Here is a 26956-nt window from a genome sequence, read left to right as displayed (position 1 = left end):
TGGATGTCATATTTCTTAGAGCATTGGCTAATTATGCTAGTAGAGTATGCAATGTCAGTACCAAAATACTGAGTTGGTTTTCATATCGTTCCTTGTGTTGTTATATACTACACAAAATTTTAGAAAAAAAACTCCCAGAAAAATATAAAGCTTTATTGCAAAAGAAATTAATGCAAGAAAATGGTGGTTTTACATACTAAAGGGATATGAAGCATTGCTTCTTCGTATCCTGCTAAGGAGCAACAGCTGTACTTCATTTTAACTTGACGTGCTTCAGAACTCATATTCATATAGGTATTTAATGATCCAAACATAATGGTCCTATATAGTATAATTACTTATATGAAGGCTCAACTTCATATGTAACCTTTTAAAAAAGATGCTTCAGTGGAAAATTTACTTTGGTTCTATCAGTGAATAAGCTCTTTAACAGTGAAAATGCTTTGGAGGGGTTGGAGGCTATTGACCATGGATCCTGAGCACATTTGACAATCAATGTTATTCCTTCTTGATAGACTCCTTGTTTCTTCCTCCTTCGCAGTATAGCCAATACAAGGAGAACAGGTAGAGTGCAAGACAAACCATCAAGTCGTAGTGGTAGAGTGTTGCAGCAAACAGAAGAAAGAAGAAGAAATAAAAGATTTTGCAAGCAATATGTTTTAAACCTGGAGACTCACTGGGTAACTTAAGTGCTTCACTCTTCTGGTTAGACATATCTGCAGAATCAGAAATGTGCTGGCTTTCTTTCTGTGAGTCGTCAAGCCAGTTTAGTGTTTTCCTCTCAGTTATTACATGGTCAGATTGAGAGCCTGTCCCTCCAACTTCTTTGGTAGGCTTATTAATTAAAACCTCTGGACTCGATGACTTCTCTTGTTTGAACTCTGCTTGATGGGAACATTGACCTATATTCCTTCCTCTTCCTTCTCTAGAAATTGCTGTGTCTGAAGTGGAAGGTACTTCTTTTTCTTCAGCTTCAGGAGAGAGGATTTTATTAGTACATGTCATTTCATTTGGTAGATTTAAAGCATACCCTGACTCAGCATACACCTTGTCAATGACTTTGAATTCAAAGTGTCTATACAGGTGCTCCATATCTCCTGCCACTATGGACCCTTCAGAAGATGCCAGTGAAGAGCTTTTATAATGGTAACTGGGCACAGTATTTGTACCAGAAGGTGGCATTTTTGTTTCAGCTTTAGCATGTATATAGGAAAGCGTACCAACGTGGCTTTCTTCCCTATACAGCTCTGCTGCTTCCTTGCTGTATAGATGCTTCTGGGTGCTCAGGGGACATTTAGATACTTCTGAATATAAACCTTGCTGCAAACCTTCTTTCTCTCCCGTAGCAGAAGCCTTTACTGCTTCTCCTACAGGTAGAATATTGCCAGCATCTGCTTGTTCTTTGGCACATTCTTCCCTGCTATTGCACAGAGACATCGTTTCTCCTATCAGAGTTTCATGTACGCATGCATTATAAATACCTAAACCTGATTCCTTTTCAAATTCAGTGTCATATAATACACCCACTGTGTTGAGTTGACAAAGAGCATAATGTGAACCATCATTTCTCCCTTCATGTGTATCAAACGCTGTTTCCTTTTCCTCTGTGGGCCTGTCACTTAGTGCAGTCTCTTGAGGTAGCTTAGCAATTACTGCTTTTTCACTGGCAGACATTTTTTCTGGAGCACTTTCTGATGTTGTTTTAATTATATAAGCTGTACCTGCCTTTGCTTCCTCCGTAATACCCTGCTTGGAGACAGAAGGCTTTTTACAACTCTCTGCCTGCTGGCAGGTAAACAGCTCCTCTGTGGAAGCTGCACTCCGAGGCCCCATGTCCCCCCTTGCTCCCCACCAAGCCTCATCACCTCTCTCTTGCCACCTCTGCTCCACAGGGTTGGCTTGGCTCTCCTTTTCCATCAGTGTTCCTCTGGTGGTGGTGTCTGACTTTCCTCTGTCTTTTAACCTCAGGAATCCTCTGTGTTCCCGCGTGTCTTCAGCTCCCCTTTCATCCCCCGGGGAGGGTGCCAGTGCGGCCTTGGGTGCCTGTTTGTTGTCTTCGGATGATGGGGGCGCCGCAGTCAGCGCATTTGCAGCACGCTTTCTGTGTGACTTGAAAGGCTTGGGTGCTTCCTCCTCACCGATTAGTGCTAAGTCTGCTACTTCGATGACTTTCTTCTCGTTCCCTGCATCAGCGTTGTAGTTCTTTCCCGGCATTTCACCAACTCCTTTTTCTTGTGTATATTGGCTTGTTGTGGAATCTATTGAGACATCAGCATGTGCAAAAGTGTCAGCATATACATCTCCTCTTAAATGTACCCTAACTTTGCTTTCAATCATCTTGATTTTTCCTTCATTTTTGTCAGCGTCTGACAACAATGAATCCAAAGTTTGGTGAGACGTTTGCGGTGCCTGGTGCTCCGGAGCTGGATTAGCATTGCCATCCAGTGTCCCTGCTATGCATGCATTTAATTGCATGGATTCATCATGCTCTGGAGAAATGCTTTCTGGTCTCGTTTCACAGGCCCCTTTTGAGGTATCCGAAGCATCCTCACTGATGAATAACCTCTCCATCATCTCACTTCCTGAGGCATTATCTGTTTCACCTTTTGAAATATCTGTGTGGCTCTCTCCTTCTCGGCTTGAGACAGTAGCCGTAATATCGATAGCCTCATTCTGCTTTGTCCCAGGAAAATATTTTGCCGATAAAAGGCTTTCACTAATACCAGTATGTTTCAAAGATCGCTCACCACTGTTTACCAAGCTAGTAGCGACTTCCTTCCCTGATGGCTGACTATTATAATCCCTCAGGGAATATTTAACTTTATCTTTTAATTCTCCTCCTATCTCTTGTGAAGTGTTTTCAGATGAGGAACTGATAGACACAGAGTGCAAGTCACTGCTTCTTTCCGTACAGGTTAGCTTTTTCTCCAATCTTTCAGTTTCACTTGCAAAATTAACTGGTTCTGTTGTGTATAAATTCCTTTCATCTCTGGAAGAGGTACCTCTAGCTCCTGTGAAATGCTGATTTAGCTGAAACAATAGAACAGAAAAGAATGATCAAAAAGTGCTTTGCAAAAATATGCCAAATGAAGGAGGCAGGATTTCCTTATGGAAAGTTTTGTTTTCAGTAGCAAAGCTTTTATGGAGATGTTTACCAAACCATTTGCAAAATTTGCACTGTATGTATTTTTCAACATAGGTAATGAGCTTTATGGTGGTGCTGAAAGGAGCAGGAAATAAAATAGCATTCAGAACCTTCTCTTTTTATTCATGAGTTCAGTAAGCTGCTAGTGTATTTTATACAAATTAAATCTGAAGAGAATATTCCCTTAAAGGGAGGCTAATTCATTCTCTATACATTCCATTCTAGGTTCGGAGAAAGGGAGGTATGGGGCAAGGGGGGAGGATTGGGACTTAAATGAGGGCACTGACACAGTACATCAAAGCCAGGTGATGTACAATATTGTCCGGTAAAACAAAGACACATTTCACACTGACAAATACTGTAAGGATTATCTGTGCCTCATTTCTCTCAGGGACCCTTTCACAGGCTTCAAACCAGACTGTTTTTAGACAATCTGGTAAGACATGAGTTGGAAATGAGATCAGCAAAGTAAAAAGGCCAGGAACTGATCACTCTCCCTCCAAGCTCCCAAATATCATATTGTATTATTCAGCTATGCCTGCTTGTCATTGCACTCTCTTCTCACTTTAGCACAGTCACACTGATAGCACTAGCTGATCAATTAGAGGCTAGCTTCTTGGGCACCCCTTTATGCATTTGCACTTGCTGTAGATACCCCCATTACAGTTTCTCTTATTAATATGTTTTCTGCAAAGCCTCTGCAAACTATTAATAGTAAAACGTCACTCAAAGAAAAGTGAGGGAGCTAATGTCTCTGCAAATTCTGTTTTAATGACCCTCTGCCAACCAGTGCTCAAGTGTATTTGAGTTCTTCGGTGATGCCAACTGTCAGGATTTAACAGTGAGATGCCTGTGTTTTTTTCCCCTCTTCATAACTGACATTTGCATGATCTCAATAATTATATGCAAATCTTAACGATTTCCCCTTCTTCTCACATAAGGCTCATGTTACTTGTCAACTGCACAGCTGTCTTGTGAGCCAATGCCTGTGCGTTTCAAAGATTTGGTTTTATTTCCATCTATTATAAACCTTCATTGTTTAATTCATTAAAGAGTGCATAGTGCAAATTAACATGTAAATTATAGCTCCCCCTTCATTTATTGTATGGACAATCCTGGCAATTGATAAACAAACGGTTATATTTGATCCTGCTTTTTGTTACAGGGTGGACCGAGAACAACAAGGGATTTTAAAGGTCCTCCTTTTTATGTTTCACCACACCAAAATAAGATAATAAAAAAAGGAGACATTAACTTCCAGGCAATGAAAGGTCCCACAATAGGCAACAATTTTCAACTTTTTTTTGGTAAGAGACCAGAAAAAAATATATTCAAATAACAGGAATTTATTCTCTCTATCAGTAAGAAAGAAAGAAGAAAAAAAGAATGGTTCTCATCTTCCTCTCCTGTCTGATTCAGCATTCACATTTTCACAGGTGATAGCTATTATAATCTATGATTATGAATCTATGCACCCAAATGATATGAGCTGAGAACAGACACTGAGAATAATAGATTGCTGTACGTGTCTCATTTATTGCCATTTTTTCTTTCATACTGAAAAATGCAAGCCAAACCACACATACACAAATCCAAATAGATTGAATGTTCACTGAGTGTGAAATTTATTACAAAAAATTTAATGTCAAATACTGATATAGAAAAATCTGCTATTATAAATATATCTATATTTATTTTGCTCATGTCTCATGTTACATAGTTATCCTTTGAAAAAAAAACAACAGCAAACACTACCATAAATATAAGAATTTTACTAAATATAAAGCATTTATTTAAGACTATTCCCATCCTAGAAACTAGGAGGGGAGATTTTTGAAATGCTACTCCTCCGATTCCTTCGAACTGTCATTTAGAACCTCTGGTAAAGAAGTAAAAGGGAGAAGTCATTAATTTAAGACCAGAAAAAGTTGATGCACTATACTGAAATCAAAGCACCTTCTATTGTTGAATCAGTTAGAGATTCAATGAAAGTACAGACCAAGGCTTTACATTTGTAAATTAGTACATCAGTCAGCTCTGTTAAAAGGGGGCATTTCACCAGCTTTGAAGCGTAAATGGATTCAAATCATTTAATACTGTAGATATAATTGTATAACACTTACCAGCAACTCTAATTCTTTTTCATCATCTTCGTGATCACTCTGGTTGTATTCTGCATTTCTATCTTTTATATTTTCATTAGCTGGTTTGGTGTCTTTGTCTTCTGCTTGTGAATAAACAATCTCTGGGATGTTTATGTCTGAAGAGTTAACAAAAACACACTTGAATAATTACCATGAGGTTGTTTGTTACACTATTTTTTTAATTAACAAGTGCAGTAAGGAAGAACTAATTAAACTGGGTATTGTACCTGAAGTCCTTGAATAATTCCATGTATCATCATCAGACGTTGCCAATATTTCTTCTTTGCTGTTAAACAAAAGGAACTTCCTGTGTTATTCTGCAAAAATTATTGTTGTAATTCCTCTTAGACTGAGATATAAAGGCCGCTAGTTAATTACACAAAATGCTGAATGCTGTCTGAAATTCTGAAAATAACAGCTTTATAAAGTGTAGGGGGGTTTGAGTGACCTGATATTAAGTCTTGGTCAAAGAAAGAATTGGCCAAGAAAATGAAAATGTGTTGACCTTCAGATTACATTGCAAAGCTGATGGGTTTTCCCAGGCCTTTTCTGAGAAAGCAGCACAAAGGTGATTAGATGGGTCAGTGACAGGAGAGCATAACTTTGGGGTCAGGCAAGGGTCTGGAAGGATATATGTGTTCAGGAGACTGGGCCTCTCTCTTGCTTGTATTTTTCAAATATTTGTAAGTATACAGAGATCGCTGGAAAAAAAGACATCTTTGTTACCTGAAATAAATCAAAAGATTCTCCCTGCATGTATACAGTATAAATCCTGTTGCTAAGCTATGCCTGGTCGGCAGGAATGAATTCTGCTTCCCTGCAGCCAGTGCAAATTTTGCTGTGGCTTTGCTGGCTGTGAAAACAAAGGCCAGGTCCAACAAGACAAACACCTACAGAGAGATGCTGAGTGCCCGCAGTCCTCATCAATATCAATGCAAAGTGATAGCAGTTTCAACTGCGTGCTTATAGGCATGTAACCTTTAGTGGAAAAGGGGGAAAAAATGTAAAAAGAATGTCACTTATGTAAAATGAAAATTATTATATTACTCCTAATGACTTCTCTATGAGGAGCAATTTTATTTCTGTAGGTCTTAATTTATGCGTTTTTCAACCAGCCGTCCACCTCTGTTACTGAAAATTACTTTCTAATTTTCAAATATTAATCTTTTCCCCTTCTATTTTCTCCTAGTGTCTTTCATTTGAATTGATATAACATTAACTCTACCACCTAAATGCTTAATTCAGAAGGAGGATGCTAAATTTATACTCTGTTAAAAGAACCTAGACATCAACTGTCACCAACTTTTGTAAAACTGAGCCTTTATAGGGATTGCCAGACTAAAGCAGACAGAAGATCCTGCCCATCTAGCTTCTGATATCTGACACTGGCCACCATCAAATACTTCAGGGGAAGATGTAAAGTTCTTGTAGGAAAATACTTAGTGTAATTTGCACTGCCCTATTAAATTTCCTCTTGGCCTTCTGTTGTTAGAAGCTGTCCTTGAAGCACAAGATTTAATGCTCTCTCAACAGTTCTTTTTCACCATTAATTGCAGTAACGCTGAATATTCTTGCTATCCATATGAATGACATGTCGCTCTTCAATTCTGGTACATGCATAGCCTCCACACGTTTCTCACTCTCCTACTCACACCGAGTTGTACTTTCCCCTGCCAGCAGTTGCTACAATCTGCATTTCATCCTCAAACGGTTGGCAGAGCCAGGCCCTTGTTTTTGGTAGATCTGTCGGGGATTTTAAGGTAAATCATTACTGCTTATTATTTATACATCATTATTATTATTTTTTCTTTACTGTTCAAATGCATGTTACATCTAGTTCCCAGTTTTCTCCTGCTTTCTCACATCTTTTTCACCCACCTGTTTCCATAAGCCTAGACACTGTGTGGGTTGGGGCGTAACCATGAGACAGATGCATTAAAGGTGTTAATAGGGTGTCTGCAAAAGTCCCAGATTAGGAGCCAAGACATGTATAATGCATGAGCTGAGTCACTCACCCCAAAATAACAACCCCAAAGCCACACGGGCACAGGAGGAAACCTTCAACTGCTATCCAGTGGGGAAAAAAAAGAATGTCTCAAAGCTTTTCTTTGAATGTAGCTGGCTACCTGTATCATTTAGCCATATAGATGCAACTCTCAGGAAGGAACGGAGCCTGACATGTTTTTCTCTTTCAAGAAGCATTCCCACGAAGAAGGGGAGATGTTGATGCCCATAATAGTCTACTGGCAGTCAGAGCTCGCATCCAAGATGCAGTGGCACGTTCAGCTTCTATCATGCCCTGACGTGATTAAAAACCTCACTGCACACACATCTGAAAAATACCCTGATTACCAGGATGCAGACCATTTAAGGGAGAAACTGGAGGGCAGATTTGCCTGCTGTTCTTGAAGTTGGATGTTCAAGCAAGATCCTTATTCTTTACTCTTCATTCCTTGGAGAAAATAGAAACTGGATTCCATCCCCTGTACCCTGCATTCCCTATCCAGTGAAAATGTTTGGTTTTGATTACAGCTTTTCAGTGTAAAATACAGATACAGTCTTTGATTAAGGATGCTAAGGAGAAGTATGTGTTTTCTGAACCTTTAAACAGGTATAAAAATATATATAAATATATATATATATATAATATAAAAATAAACAGGTATAAAAGCTGTTTTAAGCTGGATGCTTATGGGTATGTGCCAAGATGGAGTTTACCTTATCTAGCCTTAGTTTTCTAAGCATCTGTGCTCACATGTACATCACCCCTATCATCAGCAATAAGAGATTAACACTTCCAAAGGGAGAGTTGTTCCCACTGTCACAGACATCACAAGTGAGGTGGTGTGATGCATCCTTCTCTGCCTCTGGAAGAGACTGACCATAAAGGGAACCTACAGTGACTGCCTTAGGCTGGAACCATAAGTTTTAGACAACTGGAAACAGCCGAGTGAATCTCACTTTGCAACTCTAAATTCCAGCTGGAACACAGCTATTGAGTTTTAGTGGCTGGGGCTGTAACACGCGGTGTGCGACCTGAGCCCCTCAGTTTTACAGGTTTTGTGATTAGAATTGAATTTGTCCTTAACTCTTGTTCTAGTAGTATCTGGAGTCCTGGTTCATAAGTTTCTTTTCACAACTGCAACATAGGTAATGAATAGCGATGATAATACAGCCTCACAGCCTGGATCCACACTGCAGGGCTTGTCACATAACTTCTTGCATGTTGCACTGAATTTTGTAAAGGTTGCTGGTTTATAGTCCATTATTTGTGCACACTGTCCTGCAAATACCTGAGTACAGGGAAAGTCAGTGTAACAGCTATTTTCCTTATTTTACTTCTACATCAGAAATATCTGTCATCATATAATTATTCTGGTGGGAAATCTAGAATTAACCTAAATTGAGCATGTTGATACTGCAGTCTTTGAGGGTCACAAGGAACATAACAGCCATTTAACAGCACTACTTCAATCTAAGAAGTGATATGAAGATGCTGAGACTACCTACACAGGTGCATCAAACTACAGAGCAATCTCAAACATATAAGTAGACTCCAAAGAGTGAAATGCTTCCCAAAAGCCAATAAAATTTAGCTCTTTCATTGAGCAGTGGCACTTACAAGGTGTTGGTCTAGTTAGTACGTTTTTTGATTGATCGGTTTTCTCTGAAAAGTCCTTAGCTCACTCTCAGAATTCCATGAGCAGAGTTTTGAATTATAATATCAATTAAGTTTTTGTTTTATAAACTAATTATCTCACTGCATTATGGAGGGTGGTCTAAATGTGCCTACATTTTTTAGTGATAGACATAAAATTTGTGTTCTGTTTAAAAACATTTATTTTTAAGTGATCCAGGTGTTCTGACCACAATGTGAGCTGGGAAAATCCATATCAGCTAATGCAGTTCCCCTCCAGCATAAGTACCTGTATAGCTGCAGAAGCTCAGCTGCATTTTCTCCTTCAGGTGAATGAGACACATCTTTGTAAAGTACATCAGGAACTTAAGAATTCCTACCAGCTTAAAAAAAAATCCATACAAACCAATAAAACCCATATGCTCACATGATTCAATCTTGATGGCATTATCGTTCCCTTGGACTGAGTGATAAAAAGAAATTGGGAGTGAAAACAGGTTATCACTATAATTTGGCATTTAGCGAGAACAAATGGGAAGTTTAAGGACTGGTTAGTAGGACTGAGAGGACTGAAAATTTGATGGGCATTATGGGAAGGAGTTCAGAAGACCCAAAGTTATGTGGAATTGGCATCCCAGAGAAAAAATGTTAAACTTTGAATCCAAAAGATGTGAGAAGTAGATAAACAGTGTACAAGTGATGAGAGAAAAAAATTAATTAGCCAATAAACAATATTACTTTGACTTCAGAAAGGGTTCAGATAAAGGAAGACATGTCAAGGCTTTGGAATTAGTCTTTTTAAGGTAAACAGGATTTTTTTTTTAGAAGTGAGGTTTGATCAAGATTTCAGATAATCTATAAACCCACAATCAAAAGACTTCTAAACTTTTCTACCACAGTGCCAGTAGTGGTGCAGAACCTTATAGGATCAGAGATCTTACAGGGTGTAACTTAGAGGAACAGAGATTTAGATAATTATATTATTTCATGCAGCCTGGGAGCAGAACTTGGTGTTTAAATATGCTCCAGTTAAGAGGAGCAGATAATCTCCAACATAAAGTACTGAGAGACCCAACAGAGGAAATCACACATTAGTTTAAAATCTTTGCTATTCAAATCTATCAGACTGGTCTTGATACTACTGTAACACTATCAGAAGAGTAGGAAAAGTAGTGGCTATATTGAGGAAAAAGAGGAGAAATAGTGTCAGGGCAACTACAGGCCCAGGTGTCTTCAAAAAGTTTTCATGATAAGTTTAGAATAAAACTTAAATGAGAGAATAAATACAGATAAAAGGAAAATGGTATATAAATGCCAGGCTCACCTGGTAATATCTGTCTTTGATAAGATTACTATATTTCCCATGTCTAAAAATCGGTTATCTAATCTATCTGGACTTCATTAAAGAATTTTTTGTGGGGCCACATGGGAAATTTATTAATTAAACTGGAGAAGAGGGAGATGAGTACAAGAGCTGGGCGGTGGAAGAGGGGCTTTGTGCCAAGCAGGGTCCCACGAGCTGGGCTGTGCAGGGCTGGCAGACGTCACCAGAGGATTGGAGAGGACCGGTCGTGTAATCAGACTTACTCAGTCATGTTATTACAGACCAACGCACAAAAAGTCAAAGTTAAATTAAATCCATGGCAGATAGGAAGTTGGGAGACATCACTAATGCAGAGGAGGATTGAAAGAAATGGGTGGCCTGGAGGATCAGAATAATAGGTAAGGGATGAAATTCAAATTTATAAAGTGCCAGCTTATACATTTAGGGATTAGAAAGATTTTCTGTCACAAAATGAGGGCTCAGAAATTGGAAGAAATAGGTGAACAATAAAAAATTGATTTGTTTTTGGAATGAAACATTTCCAAGCCAACAGGGTGAGATGGCTGTGGCAACAAGGCAAACAGTCTGCAGTAATGTGTCAGAGAAGGTATTCCCAGTAACAAAAGATTTCCACGAAACATTCATCTCACAGCACCAGGTACTAGTAAGAACTCCTCTGGAACATTTGTATATGATGTTCAAGAAAGATTAATTCAAACTGGAACAGGTGCAAAAGAAGACTACAAGGAGATTGGCAGGATGAAAAATCTATATTAACCAAGCAGATAAATTTAGTATTTCTATTTTCAGACTAGCAAAAAACAGTCTGAGAGGAGAAATAAATGCCCTCTATTAATATAGCAAAGGGGTAAATACTGAAAAGGCAGAAAAGACATCAAGCAGTAGGTTTCTGATAGTGTATTAATAGAAAGATTTCACAGAACCATTTGTTGTGGAAACTTAAAAGATCTGTAAGCATTACAGAAGTATATTCTGTAATTTTTCAGTGCAAGTAGCAGGCCCAAGAAACTGAGAAAGTCATGGTATGAAAACATGGAAAGATTTTTGTGAACGGGATTATGCAACACATTTCCCAAAGGGATAAGGCTTCATGGTCCCGTAGTTGCAGTCCAGCCCCATTTCAAATGCTCCCACGCAGCTCTATGCCCTGAGAGTTATGCTTCCAGGAGCACCCATTTCACCATGGAACAGCAGGTGCCTTTGGTCTGCTCTGAAATAGGTTTGGGACTACAGCCAAGGGTACTCGTCTCTTCGAGACGAGTGAGGTTGTTATAGCTTGTCCCGGTTTTAATTCACACACCAATATTTGCCAAAAGTTGTGCCTGTATATTTGTACGACACGCCACACTTGGTCACATTGCTCTGTGTCATATCTACTTATGCTAGATCTTAATACCTAAATCACAAGATATTTATTTTACAGAATGTGGGAAAAGGATACAATTGTTGGAGTATGGAAAGATGAAAATGTACCTGTAAAACTCTGGAAATTAATGCAGTCTGAACATTTTTATGCAATCTAATTTTTAAAAGAAAATGCGGGAATATATTATTTAGTGTTAAATTTAGGGAGGTATGGGGACCTTAAGGTATTTAAAAAATGTAAGTCTAAAATATTTAGTTAAAAACATGTAATGGGGGAAAAAATCAGTAAAATTTTATTTAGAAGTCCCAATAGGCTTAGGGTGTCACAGAATCTTTCATGTTTCTGTTTTTTACTTTAAGATGGATTCAAAATCAAGAAAATCCTCTTCTACACTGAAGTTGAGATGAAGCTAAAATGTCCTTATGAAAGGAGCTGGCAAGACTGAAGTTGCTAACCAAACACTATTTCTATTTTGATTTCAGGTCAGATTTTTAAACCTAAGAGGAGCCTAATACAGCAGCAACCTTTGATGCAACTAGAGCTTTTAGATCCAGTGTTGAAAATACCCAGCCTTGCAGAACAATGGTGCCAGTGGGATGTAAACATACAAGATCCTTGAAAAGAATAGTTAAATGTGTCAGCAATGTTTTACTGAGAAGCAGAAGAGCAAAAAGTAAATTAGTGCCGATAAGTGCTCAGGTTTGAGAAGTCACTGGAGCATCCAGCACAGAACTGTAATTCCACAGAGCTGTGAAGAGGGAAGGGCTGGCAGTTTGGTTTGTACTTTTGTATCATTAGCAGCACACTTCATGTCAAAAGGAAGTAGAGAAGGAAACAGCTGCGTTTATTAAAAAAAAAAAAACAACCCACCCAAGCAACAACAATAATTATTTTAAAAATTTCATGTGCACATCGGAAGTAGAAAGCCTGTAAAAGGTTTGGAGGAGCTGGGTTAAAAGCACATTGATGAGAAGCTAAATAAAGGATTTTCCACATGTAATTCTGAACTTTAGTAGCATTATATGCAATGTCATTCAAAACCCACAAACATGCAACAAAAATAAATTTATAATGGAGAAGGCATTTTGGAAAGCAGTAGGAAAGACTGTGTATGTGTGAAGTTCTAAACAGAGCTTTAAAGTTCTATCATATTGTTTGTAAGACTCAGTAGAGTAAGAATTCAATCATTATTTTTTTTAATAACATAATCCCCCATAACATTTAGGTTACTGGAAAATTACATTTAAAATATTGCTTCATTTATATTGGCCTTAAAAAAAACAAAAAACAAAAAACAAACAAACAAAAAAAACACCAGAAGAAAATATTAGCAAAAACCAATTCATGGAAAGAAAAAAAATGGAAGAAATGGAAGAAGGGGAAAAGCCCTAGTACTATATATAAAAAAAGTTAAAAACGTAATCTTGATTCTGGTCTCATTATTACGGTGATGCTACCACTAAAGGCACATCTCACCACCATCTGGCATCTAGATCCAAATCATGTCCTGACATGTCTCTTTGTATGACAACTCACGAAGGGGGTTCAGGAGCTGCCAAGGATCCTGGTGTGGATGTCCAAAGTGTAGACCTTGACTTCCTTGTGATGGTGTCTCCATATTTAATTCTATTCTATCTTCCTCACTGAATATATGAACTAAATACTTAATGAGTAAAGATAAACGCATTCCTTGCCTCATAAGTCTCAGGTGAAAACTCACTATAGGAACAAACCTCCTACTGATTTAAACTGATGCCCGTGTTACAAACTGTTGAAGTTACAGTCTTATAATACAACCATTTCACAATTTCTTATCACACATGGTTCTTGGACTCAAACCCTGGTGCAGCCAGAGAATTCACAGCCCAGCTCAAGCCAGAGAGGTACAACCTTGGCTTCAAGCCACCTTTGTGCTTCCTGGGGCCTCGCTACACTGTGCCTCTGCACAAGCCAGGGTCCGTGAGGTGCCGTGGAGATGGCGGGGAGGCTGAGGGTTACCTGCCCATGCACTAGCATACCTTATTTCTCTTCTGGAGTATTTCTAACATGGCAGACTGTGCCTGCTGGAGGCGTGTCAAACAGCCTCTCCACCAAGCAATGCTTGACCGTTTTATTTTTAGGCGCGTGAAAATCGAGAGGCCACAAAACATCTGCAGCAGAGCTGCATGTGGTGGGACATCTTTAAGCACAACCACCTAAGTGTGGTGGAGAGAAGCCATTAAGTGCATGCTCAGCTTCCCAGGAGCAGACCGGTACCGTGCACAGAAGCTCCAGTGCCCAGCAGTGGCTGGAGCCAGCCAGGATCTGGCCTTGCCCAGAGGTCCACCTGCAAGGTGTGCCCACCAGGCTTGGAGCTTCCTCTGCCTAAAGGAGAGAAAGAGCCCTGGTAATGCTAAGGAGCAAAATCATTCTTCTGGCAGGAACCGGTGCTTATTTCTGATTTGTTTACCTGCATATTTTGTCTAAACGAAGGCAGAATATTATTTTTATGAACGGTATGCTCTCATTTGGAATTGACACTAATGAATGCAAGGCCCTTTCCCCCTCTTGTTTGTACCATCAAATTAATTAGCTCTACTGTGACATCAGTATTTTTCTCAAGCAGTTCAAGGCTTGAGCATTTTCCTTTCTTTTTCTAAAGGGCATCTTCAGTGCCCTTTATCTACCATAAGAATCATGCATCAGTCCTATTTTTCACAACTAATGCTGTTTATTATAAAAACTGATTGTGATGTGAAGATTTTTATACTCTGTGGCAAATTGCCCAAACAATTACTGTAAATGCATGAGCCATAAACTGTACTGCCAAGGACACTGGTAGGTTAGCTCCTATAAAAGAAACAATTAGAGTCTGAGGTGAAAATAATAGAGATGAGATGACAGTTATTGAAAAGGCAGAACATCCAGTTTAATGTTGTAAATATAGGTTTGTGGATTACACTGATGGTTTTAAAGTGTTCATGGCTTATTGAATGGAATAGAATATTACATACTTTAGAACGGGGCCATAATTATTATTCCTTTTTAATTGTGATGTCTGATGCATTTGTGAACAGTTGTTGAGAACACCCTCACATTATACTGATTCTAGTTCTAAATTATCATCCTGCTCCAAGGGTTGGGTTGGGTTTTTTTATTATTTTACTTTTTTAGCATTTTGTTGTTCAGGGTCTGTTCTGAACAAAGTATTTTCTCTTGAGGAACTTAGAGTGCTTAGAGGGTTACAGCAATAATTATTTCAGTTTCAGCCTACACACTTCACTGCTTTAAATCATCATTAGAAGTTTCATCCCTCAGCAACTCCTGCTGAGACAGTCTTAGGCTCCTAGAAACAATTAGATAAGAATAGCTTATCTTTATAGCAATTTGTATACAAAGGTATTGATAAGAATTTGCTAGAAATTAAGGGCATACATTTTTCTCTTAGGAACCATCTAAATACAGAATAAGATTTTTTTATGATTGGTAAACAATTTCAATCTTTCAAACCAGATTTGCAGCATGTGAATATTAGGTTGCATAAAAATGATGTTTGTCCTATAAGAAGATGTGTTGCAACAGACTATGGCAGATACGAAGAAAATACAAGAAAAGGGACATTACTGCATGACAAAATTAAATGACCCTCTGCTCTTTTAAGAGAGGACATAGGGATAAAACCCAATTAAATAAAATTCAAATATTAGACCCTAGGGAGAGCACTAAACAACTGGGTACAGAATTATGACTGGCAAAGGAGGCAGAGGAGCTGGGCACGTAAAATCAGAACTGCAGAAAGTCTGCCCAGGGTTTGGAGGAGAGGACAAACTGAGCAGCAGAGCAAAGGTTGCTTGCAACCAATGAAAGGCGGTCAGTGTCAACGCTGCAGCATGTGTGAGCTCTGAAGTACCAAATCCATTAGGGATGGGGGGTGGGAGGGTGGGAAGCAGTAAAGTGGCTCTGAAAGAAAGTTGTGAGGAAACTAAGTACTCAGCTGTATCACCTTTCAGGGAAATGCTCTAAGTCATTTTCAAGCTTTTATATACTGTTAAGAAAAGCTGATCTTAATGCTAGCAGGGGCATCACAGCTGCGCTGGAAACTGATGCTGCCAGGCTGAAGTTCAGGGAGGTGGGGGGGGGTGGGGGTGGGGGGCAGAGCTGGGGCAGGGGCTGGGCTGGGGCCTGGGCAGCTGGCTGTGTCCTCCGGCTGAAATAGCTGCCTCCTACGAAAACTCGAGCTAGAGTCCTGGGGACTAGAGCTTCAATCCATCAGAAACCAAACCCGTTACAGGCAGACCAAGACTGCAAAGGGTGGCAGGAGCTCTTTGCGCTGCTGTCTGTGCTGACAACAAAGCAGAAGGTGAGTGGAGCTCAGCAAGCACCACCCTTCCTCACTCCTGGGCTCCTAACGCACACACCTGAATTTCTGCTTGCCAGGTGGCTTTCTGAAAACACGGCCGGTTCCTGCTGAAGAGCTCTTCAGCTCCAAATGATCTCTCCCTGTGGAGATGTGATGTTATGTGTGCCTGAACTACAAGGTTGCTATTGCCATCATGTGTGGCAGTATCGTTCTGTTTATATGTTGAATTTTTTCAGGAGGTGTTTGAAAAATAGAAGCACAATAGAAAAATAATGTGTTTTAAACAATGCAGAAAACAACAACTGAAATCACATCGTTAGAATCCAACTGATTGAGACCACACAGGAAAAGACTCAGAAATTAAAGCAAAAACTGCAAATAAAACCAACAGCCATAAACGAATAGCTGTGTGAACATTAAGTAGAAATTACTGAATAATATTTAAAAATATTACGCCATTACAAGTTATGCTATTAGAATGAAGCTGTACGTAAAATCAGAGCCCTTATTGCAAATCTAGGCAAGATTGATTTTCTTATATGACCTTCACCTACCAGTGGTATTAGAAAAAGGCTCAATCTAGTTCTTAGTAAATAGGTGTCACCAAACAAACAGGACTGACACTAATTAGCTCCCTTGTTGCTAGTCAAGACACAGAGGATAGAGGCAGGGAGACAGAGTGACCCTGTTCATCATTAGAGTGGTAGGTGAGGATATTTGCACACTGGTGTAGCAATGGGGGCTTGCACTGCAGCTACCATTTCAAAACTACGCTGTGAACAGAGGACTGAATGATCAGGAGAGCCAGTCTTTTTGCATGAAAATAGAGCCACAAAGAACCTCTACTGAAATGTTTGCAATCTGAGGAAGACAGTAACATTAATCTGTGGTATTTCCCCATCTTGGGGAAATACCCCTTTGTTTTGGTCATCTCATCTAAGAAAAGGGGCCGACACCAGGAGAAGAGAAAAGGCAGGCACGCAAAAGGACAACTAAGGATTGTCAGTAGCTCCTAAACAAGGAGAAACTGGAAAGGAAGTTTGGAAAGCAAAGTGAAAAAAGATGCTCCAAATAAGCAGTATATAGTATGATGATTAATCATATCAGGGGGGACAATTGATCAAGAGAGAAGCTGTAAGGGAATTTGAGTGGTTTTTCTGAAATGATAATTCCCAATAGGGTTCAGGCAATGTTTGTAATAAACCAATTTTTATTAAGATTATTGGATTGGTGCTATCCAGGGGATTATATTTTCCAATTACTAATATTTTCATTTTTCAGTCTTAGTTTATGATTGAAGCAGGGACATAGGTGGCACAGAACAAAATGCATTGGCTTGGTTTGGGATGAGAATAATCATAGCCTCAAAGCAAACAGAGTCCCAAGAAATTAGTCTTTATTTTCTAGCTCATTAAAAAAGACCTTGAGTTTTAATGGTAAAACATTCGTACACGTTTTTAAAAAAATAGAGCGGTATATCTGTCCATTTGAAGATTTTACTGCCATACAGTCTGAACCAGGAGCCCAAAACCAATTTGGTGCCAGGCTCAAACCTTTAATATAGCCCTATCTATCCCCAAGTCTCATGACTATAGGTACGAAGACTGCAGAAAAACCTGTGCATAATGCATCAGTTGTACCTCATATGAAGCTACAGCGATTATGAAGAGGAAGACTGCAACTTTTTTCAGGTCCTTTTATAGCTCTGTCATGAGTGTTGTACCTTATTATGATATCCACATAACAATGTTGAAAAGAAGACAGTTCAGAAGTCTTGTTACACAGCTGTTTTTATATGCAGATTGGTCAGAAAACTGTGTTGAGTCCTTCAGCAGAACGGGCTACCTACTTCAGAAACAGAGGATTTATTTAGGAAAGATTCCCCTGGATGGGGTTTGATCTATTGACAGCTCCACTGTGAGTCAGTAATGCAGGACCTTACTGTTGGGGTGCTTTTCTCCAGGGCCAAGGTGTTGAAAAACAGGAAAAGGTGAGTCAGGAGTTGTTTCCTGAGGCTTGGCCTGAGGTCAGAGGATACGTTTGTCAGCTTGCTATGTTGTCTGGAAGGGACATGATCAAATATCAAAATGGTGTTGTAGAAAAGAGTTGGGGGTAGGGCCCCTCTGTTCTCTTGCTTCTTTCTCCCACTGTTTTGAAAGATGGAAGAGGAGAAAAGCAAGTACCACCCACAGGTCTTGCATCTCTCTCAGGTTGTGTCTATTTTGGCTACATCTGATAGGAAAAAGACCTTAGCCTATGTGCCATCTGGTCTTTCCCTGGAACTCACATGGAAAAAACAGAGATGAAGCAGTGCCCTACTGGCATGTCAGAAGCAAGTAATTTCCTAGAGGCTGACTGCAGTATGCTGAGGCACGTATGCAAGAAGGTGACAGATGCCTTACAGAGACCGTAGATAGATAGATGGCAGTCAGGTGAGACTAAGACACAGATACTACCCCTGGAGAGGAGAAGGGAATGGGTGACCACAAAAAGCCTTAGCCAGTCGTTCTTGATAGAGGACAACTATGATCCAAATCTTGGAAAAAATTGTGAATTCAGTAAGTATCTCAAGATGATAAAATTCCTAGGTGCTATCACGAAAAGGACTTTTATAATCTTTTGTTTTCTGCATGTCTTACTACCACACAGCAAGAAGGCAGCTGTGTGATAGGTAGCAATATTTCTATCAAGAAGACCCAGAATATAACCTAGAAGGTGCTTCTACGGATTTAATAGGCTAGCTGGGGAGAAAGACTGAAAAACTCCCCAACCCTCCTCCACAACATGAAGTGATTGAACACCTTATGCTTATCATCCAGCAGCCATTAACACCATTACAGGGACAATAATTATGCAGCAAAGCAACATGTAAATGAAAATCCACTTGGTGCACCTCAGTTCAAGGTAAGAAAAACCTGCCAGCTTTACCTAGTTCACATTCAACTATGTAGCTCAGTGCTCTTCAGTGCTATTAGTAACCAGGAGTAATAAATCTTTGGGTTTAGTGTCAGAGTATCAGCTGGTTCCACAGATCAGGAGGAGAGTGGAGAGACACTAAGAAAACCAAGCCCCCCATTATGCTTTGGCATATCAACTAATATTTTCTTGTCACTGAAGGGCTAGGGATCAAATAGCCACTTCTAACATGCTCCCATGGTGTTTAAAAGGTCTTATCTCTTCCTTTGCCCTATGACAGGGACTGGATTTAACTTACAAAGTATTTGTTTGGACCGGTTTTTTCTTCCTTTCCCAACTGAGAAGATAATCCACATTTTGTCTTAAAAATATGATGTACGATTGGTTCTCTGGACTTCCATTGAAGCTGAATCAATTGCTTCAATTTCATAGCTGCAGTGCTGCGGCTGGATCATGGCTTAAAGTTCATAATCAGAATAAACAGCTCAAATGACACTGGTAGTGAATGCATTGAATAAATATGGCTCTCAGTTAATGTTTCACTGACTTCAAACATCTTTTCAAGACTAACATTTAGCCAAGTCAAGGTGAATGCAATGGAACAATTTTTCTCCAACTGAACATTTATGAACGGCAGTACCTGAACAGTGGACAGGAGACAGAGTATTGAAACAGTCATTACCAGACTAGTTCAATTTGCAAGACAAAAGAGTCATTGAACAATGGAATACAGGAGTTCATTTAGCAATATATTTCTATTTGTCCAAAGGTTCTTAATCAGTGATCTGAAAGAGCATAGAAATAAGCTCCGGTCCTGTAAATATTAACATTCAAGGATAATTTTACACACACAGAGTTCTACAAAGTTCAGTGAGACTCCTGATGTTCATTAAATTATTTATTGTGCCTGTTTCAGGATGAAGCCAGTTGCTGCATTAAAGAGCTCTAAGAATCAGTTGTAATAGTGTTACAGTATTGGCATATTTAAATAAGCTGATGAAATTGTAGCAACTGCAAAAAAAATCTGACAAGTGTAAAGCCAAGCAATGCATGTATAATTACAAGTACTTATTGTATGGTTGAGAAATGATACTCACATTAGAAAGCATCACTTTTATACAGTTTTATGCAAACAAGTGAAAAAGCTTTATAGCAATCAATATTTCCCATACATTAAAGTATAAATTTCTGTTCTGTGACATTGGTGAGAGCAGTTTCTAAGGTAGATCATGGACGAGAATGAGAAACCACTGATACTAATAAGATCCAGAGTAAACACTACGCTAGGATTGCCAGTAAAGCAACATGCTCTTTTCATATGTTGTTACTTAAAAGTTCAGAAGCTTCTTTTAATATTTCCAGTGCAATAAGTGGATGGTACATGGGTAGCACAGGTCACAATCACCAAAAGCAAAAATGAGTCAGTTTTTTAGTCTTCAGGTGCTCTCCAATTAGGAGACCACGAGCATGGTTAGCTCATGTCTAGGTGCCCTGTGCATGCCATTCTCATCCATAACTTCCCCTGTTTCTTTGCCATTTCTGTGACAGAACTCAAAGCCTTATGCCATTAACTTAGATATCTGTCTTTAGGGTCTTTAATATATTTCCTAGTTCAAATAGTAAGTATGCCTGGATTTTGAAATATTATGATTAGACGGATAGAAAAAAGACCATTGAGCGTAGTTCCTAGCCACGTAGGATTGTTCCCTGTAGAATATTTTTCAAGTAGTTTATCTTAGCTTATTTTAAATGTCTTTGGAGGGTAAGGCTGCATCAATTTCCTTAAAAGATAACTCTAGAGTCACTACTGAGAAGCATTTCTAATACTCAGTCTCGGTTCCACAGCTTGCTTTTACCTGACTTGTCTGAATAATATGTTTTAGATCACCTGAAATAATTATCCTGTGTCCCTGATAATCACAGTCTTTAAGTACGTGGAGAAGTCTTGTTTTGGTGCCAGTGCTACCAGCTTCTACAACCAGCGAAGACTGGCCTGGCAATGGCCAGGAAGCAAGAGAAGGGCTGGGAATACTAGGTCAGATTGAACAGCAGAGCAATGCTGCTTTTAGCTGGCTCTCTGTGAATGGATAGCTTCTCTAGCAGCTGCTCTCCTGGTAAAAACAGTGACTGCAGTCACTCCCTAATAATAGTAATAAACTTTAGTCAAATCCCATATCTGTATGCTGATCAAGGTGTAACTTGTGACTTCAGATGCCAGAAACAACCTTGAGATTAAACAGCAGTACACAAAGGCGACGTGTGTTTTAACGCCTTTTCTGCTCTCCTTTTCCCTTTCTGATTATGATGCGCAATAAGCAAAAGAACAAGGATTAAAAAGGCACGTCATTTAAACGCCGTATTTTAAATGGACCAGCTGGGAATAATACAGTTGTTCCTCATAACAAAGTACATGCAAAGCTATTTCCAAGCATCTTCCTCAAAAGTCTTTGCCTTTTTTAATCCTATCATGCAGTTTGTGGGAAAGGCCAAGAGATGCTGATGCAGGACTGCGTTTCTGGGGCAGCCTAGGCACTGGTTTGCCATCTGTCTGGGGAAGATGGACTAAGCACCGTGCAGTCCCACCAGGATGGATCTTCAGCAGCATACTTCCTTTGCCTTCCATCAGAAAGGGGATGAGACAGCAGCTGAAGACAGGAGAGTACTCATGCACAGAGGACGTTTTCTCACTGGCAATTTCTTTAAGACCATTCAGGATTTATGATGCTGAAGTTGGCACTGGTGGCCCACAGACCCAGAGTTTTTAATATCTTCCTTCTCATCGCACGTTGTACATAGAGCTTCTCACGTGAGACATTGCCCTATTTTGTGTTCTGTTCTAAAGTGGCATCACAGGGGGAAGTAAACTGATGCACTGTCATTCAAAGAAAGGTACAGTCTGGCAATTATGAAGAAAAGCACAGGACCAACATCAGTTCAGAGCCATACACTTGTGGGCTCAGAGAGCTAAGAGGGGGATAACTCTAAGAGTTAGGATAAAACCACTAGCCTCATCCTTCTTTGTCAGAGGACAGGAGTCCAAATACACATTTTCCTCTTTTGTAAAACAATTTTCATGCTTATCAGCCATTTTTCTTGTGCTTTTGCTCCCGCTGCTCTCTTGGTAGATGGCAAACCAGGACCAAGCACAGAAATGGGGCGCAGCCTCACCAGTGATGGGGAAAATGGTTTGCAGGTCGTTATCACTGTGCCGTGCAGCACGATCTACAGGAGTTTGCCTCATGCAACACACAATCAGTCCCTGTCTGATCAGATGGATGCAGGAGCCTGGGGTCCACAACAAAATCATGTGGTCCAAACCTGAGGACCAGGAGAAATTTGTGTTCAGAATCATTAACCATGTCCCAACAAGCACGAGAATCAAACAAAAAGAGAAAAGAGTGGAGCTGATACTTCACATTTTTCTGAATGTTTAGATATATGTATATGTATATATGATAGAAATCGGCTGGTTACTGACAGAAGCTCTCTCTTTTCCAGTGACAGCCTTAGAATTTTAGAAGCAATTTTTTTTCCCCAAAGTATATTTATGAGTATGTGTTAGTTAAATGCATGCTTTCAGACTGACTAAAACATAAATTAATTCATTCAAATGTTATTTTTTCAAACTATATTTTGTGCCTATGACTCCTTTCAAGATTTTTGAAAAGCACAAAAATTGTTAAAAATTTATGTTAGAAAGAATCTTAGCTTGGAAAAATACAGTTAGAAGCAAATACCTTATGAAACTTTAAGAGAAGACTATTTGTTCATGCCTAGACATAGAAGCAAAAGCAAACGAAACATGCAATGAATAGGCAGGAATTTAAGTCATGTGACTCTGAATATCCAAATTAGACAGTTTTCAGCGTTAATTATTCCATGCAGTTTTGCTTTTCACTATCATTTTTTGGGGTTCAACTCCTGAGGGTTAAGTCCATTTTCATTTTATCTTTTAATAGTGGTATCAGAACCCACCCCATTGCTCTCATTCACACAACTTTGTCCTGGCTCATATTCTTAAGGGTAACATGATACAGTCATACTGTGTTTCCTCAGTAGCTTCCTCTGAAAGTGCATATTACTCCTTTCACTTAACTAACGCGACTAATCCTCGCTAATGACATTTAATGAGCCACACAAGTATGCCCTTGCTTAAATGCTCTCTGCTTAAAACCCAGAATTCCACAACAGTCATATTTTTTGACTGAATAGGTAAAATGCACATTTTAAGAAAAAGTATAAATATCCCAGAGTGAAGATTTAAAAAAGAAAGTTATTCCAGGTTACTAAATTTGAAATAGAGGCCTAAAAGAGTGTCCTGTTAAAATATCCTTCTATTCAGATTGCTATAAAGAAATCTTCAATTTAAGATGTGCAGCTCATGGGCATGGACAGCAGTATTCCTTACCTGCACATTTATTTTTTGAACCATAAGTAAAACTGTTATTACTTCTGTGTACATGTGTTTGCATTGCCACAGCTCCTAAACAAGCTAGTTATGGTCCAGGACCCCCACTTTGCTAAGTGTTCAATAAACATGCAGAAAAGCATATATAAATGCTGCAGAGTTTATCATTTGAACATAAAACAAGAGGTGAGAGAGAGATGGGCTGGTGGAGGAGAGCTGGGAAACAGGCAGCACTGTTCGACATGAAGTGAAGGAGTCACAGCACATCAGCAGCCTCACTTTGCCAATTTTGGGGGGTTTGTTTTTCTTGCGCTTTTTTCTAGACATCAAAGCAAAGGAGTCTTAATGAGGGTCTGAAGGAGAATAATGAGGTACTTTTGCAGATGTCTGCAGGGTGTTCCTCCTCACTCAAAGGGGCAACATGTACAAAGACTCTTTGAAAAACAAGTGAGCAATGGAGGTTGGCATCTTAGTTCTTTTGAAAGGAAAGGCCCTGATGCTGACCTCATTTACAGTGGTGAAATCTGTAACTCCTCTGAAGTCAACGAAGTCCCTGTAGCATAAAATTGGTCCTGGATTACAATCTGCCAGAACTGTCTTTCAGAAACCTTGGTGACCACTGAAACCATACTCCAAAAATTCTTTCAGCTCATTTTTACGTTTACTGTAAAGTCTCTTTACATCCTTCTGCCACTAAAGAGGGTCTTGAAAGTGTACATTAGGCAACTGTTTGCCAAAAGTGTGTAGAAGATCTTAATGTCAACAAGAATCTGACCACTTTCATTTTAATATCGCAAATATACATGTGTATTTGTATGCATGAAAAAATATGCACATGTATGTATATATACATATGTATATATACATATATATGTATACATACATACACACAGTCCTCTACAGCCTAGTATGGAGGGTTACAACTTTACACTCTGATTAGAGACAAGGTGATTTCATATTAAGGAGTAGACATGTTATCTCCTTTCCCATTTTTTAAAATATCTCTCTGTCTGACTTACATATGATACATTTAGCATATACACGTACAAGAGGATCCCCCAAAAGAAATGCTTCTACAACTTATTTTAGGACTAGGCATGTCACAGAAGACTTCAGGGAATTAAACTGTTAGGAGTCATTTGACCTTAGATGCCTAACTGTATCCAAATTTGCAGGTCAGTCCTAAAAGCATCTGGAAGCCCAGGGCTCACTAAATTAAGACTTAGCTCTCCGTGTCCATCATCTGCTCCGTATGGGCTACCTGAACTCACACTGAAGTCAAACTGCCTGCATATGCTTGTGGTATTTGATATCACAGCCGATGTGCAGACGATCTCAAGCTATCTTATTTACCAAGACTGGGTCATGTGATGCTTCTTGAAGGACAGAAACAACGTAGAGAACCAGGCACAAATGTCAAGATCTGACCACACAGCAGGTAAAGGCATCACCCCCTCTGCTCTGACGTACTTCAACGTTCCCCCCATGGAAGCATGAGTGTGGTGACCCCAGAACTGGACCAAGGGACACTTATCAGGAGAGCTTTGCGGACTGGCTATGAACCTGGGTTGGCCTCAGAGTAGCCCCAGTGACGGTCCCACACCATGGTGTGGACGGAGGCACTAAGCTGTATGGCTCACCGCTCCTCACAGGGCTGACGTGCAGCTGGGGCTGGCTGAGGCTCTCTGCACAGTGAGTCTGGCTTTTGGGAAGGGAGGTTCTGCACAGGGGAAGCCTTGGCTGTCTCCCTTCTCTTTAAGCTCCCACCACTGCTGCGGTTTTGCTCCTCTTTTCCCACCAGTGGAAGAGCAGCAGGGAAATCAAACCACCCTGCTTTACTTGGAAGGAGTATAGGAACCGAAAACTCCACATGAATTCAGTTCTGGGACCTAAGCATTGCAAAGGATGCTGCAGGTAAAGTATAGGTTCGGTTCTGCAGAACTCCAACTAATCTATAGCAAATTTGGTAAGCAAAAAATTGAGAAATAGATGTTGACAGGCAACGTTGTTTTGCTTACAGAAAGAAGTTAAAAACAGAGTAGGGAGCCAAAAGTTACTAGTCCTGAGTGTCTCTTCATGTGGCATTAAGTTATAACTTAACTACTGACACTTTGCTCTGTAATTAACATAGTACTTGCCTACATTTACTTAGAATAATATATATGAGATAAATTCTACATTTTTTTTCTTTAATATATTACCAATTCTGCCTTATAGATCATTATTTATTTCACTATTTGTGAAACAGAAACATCAGCCAGTGGCAGGAAAAAGGCATTATTAACCTAACATACAACTTGCAGAACAGCCCAACCACTTGCAGAAAAGTTTTTCCCAGCTATTCTAATTGCAGTAGGATCCTTCCCTGAGTTACCAGCTTGCTGAACCACCAGTGCCATTTCTGTTTTAATAATTGCATGTAGAGAATGAAGCATGAAATAAATCACATGAAAACCCAGGATTTGTTTTGCTTTTAAATTTTTGTTGACTTACCAAGGAAGTGGATGTAAAGTGTTTTAACTGTACAGCTACCTCAATCTGGAGCAAAGCTCTCACTGGTATCAGCTCAATTTATATCCTACAGGGATCAAAATCAGTACACAGACCATAATCTATAGACCCTCACACTACTCAAATGAGTGGCATGCATGCTATATATTAAAACTATGATCCCAACCAATCTGTCTGCAGAAAACTACTGACTGGTATATACGAAGGCTGTACTGAAAACAAGTCTTGGTCTAACTTATCAGTTAAAAAACACAGTAAGAGAAAACAGCGTGGGCAGTCTTAGCTCCAGCTAGCACACTTAGAATCAGCTAGCTATATTGCAAATTACCAGAAGTTAAGATGTAGCCTCACCTGCTTTGTGTTGTCTTTAAGCAGCCTTTAAGATGTCTATCCGTAACCTCTTTGTGTGGTTTATTATCCACCTTGGACACAGTTTCTTTCTTGTGACAAATCAGTGTGTAATTCTTGTCGTCATTGTTTGCCCAGAAGGTACCAACCGATGTCTCGTAGCGTATACAGAATTCCACCTTAGCTCCATCTTTCTGGTACGGAGGCACCAAAGAAATCTTAAAGCAGAACTGATCTGTCTCACTACCACAAGAATTAGGCATGAAGTCTGCAAGGATATCGTAATAACTGAGCCAGTTATTCAGTGTCATTCGAACATACACCAGTTTTTCAAAGGATACATTGAGGACTCGTATGATGCCGTTCATACAGGTAATCCCAGGCAGGAAGACGATCGACTCTAACAATACTTTCTGCTCTCGCACTTTTCGCAAAAGCTCTTCTTGCGAAGCAGGCAACGTAAAGAGTTGAGAGAAAAAAAATTCCTCCTGAGGGAAAACTTCATCTTCTATGTCATCATTTTGTCCTGTATTTGGAACATCCCAGGTATCAAACTCTTTAACAGACACAAGATCAAACCCAAATGCATCAGCAAATGAAACTTTTCTTGCAATGGTGGTGGGGGTATCTGCCTCCTCTTCCTCTGAAGAAGCAGAATTCCGCCTTCGGGGTAACGGGGAGAAACGCTGTTTAACGTCAGGTTTAACATCCTCATCCTCTGAAGAGAAATCGTTTACTGTGGGGACTTCTAATAAGTTAGCCCTGCTAACCTGACCAGGTCCTTCGAAAGACTCCAT

General features: G+C 39.6%; 1 protein-coding gene across 1 annotated transcript; it reads right to left on the bottom strand.

Annotated features, from left to right (window-relative positions):
• Positions 1–280: 280 nt before the first annotated feature.
• Positions 281–26956, bottom strand: PPP1R3A (protein phosphatase 1 regulatory subunit 3A). The gene is made up of 4 exons (XM_037390253.1): positions 26163–26956; positions 5517–5575; positions 5269–5405; positions 281–3030 (listed from the first exon to the last, which is right to left on the bottom strand). Exons 1-4 carry the CDS (start codon positions 26954–26956, stop codon positions 499–501), a joined length of 3522 nt encoding a protein of 1173 aa, XP_037246150.1. The 3' UTR covers positions 281–498.

The sequence above is a fragment of the Falco rusticolus genome, chromosome 5, assembly GCF_015220075.1.
Source record: "Falco rusticolus isolate bFalRus1 chromosome 5, bFalRus1.pri, whole genome shotgun sequence".
NCBI lineage: Eukaryota > Metazoa > Chordata > Aves > Falconiformes > Falconidae > Falco > Falco rusticolus.
The sequence above is the reverse complement of the archived record's forward strand: the minus strand, read 5'-3'. Positions and strand labels throughout refer to the sequence as shown.

Bases quoted from the DNA above. Each gene is read 5' to 3' on its own strand.
- PPP1R3A (XM_037390253.1), bottom strand. From the start codon at position 26,956: ATGGAGTCTTTCGAAGGACCTGGTCAGGTTAGCAGGGCTAACTTATTA. The intron at 5,576-26,162 runs GTGAGGCTACAT...TTTGTTTAACAG, and splicing joins TTAAAGACAACACAAAGCAG to CAAAGAAGAAATATTGGCAA. The intron at 3,031-5,268 runs GTAAGTGTTATA...CTATTGTTTCAG, and splicing joins AAAAAGAATTAGAGTTGCTG to CTAAATCAGCATTTCACAGG.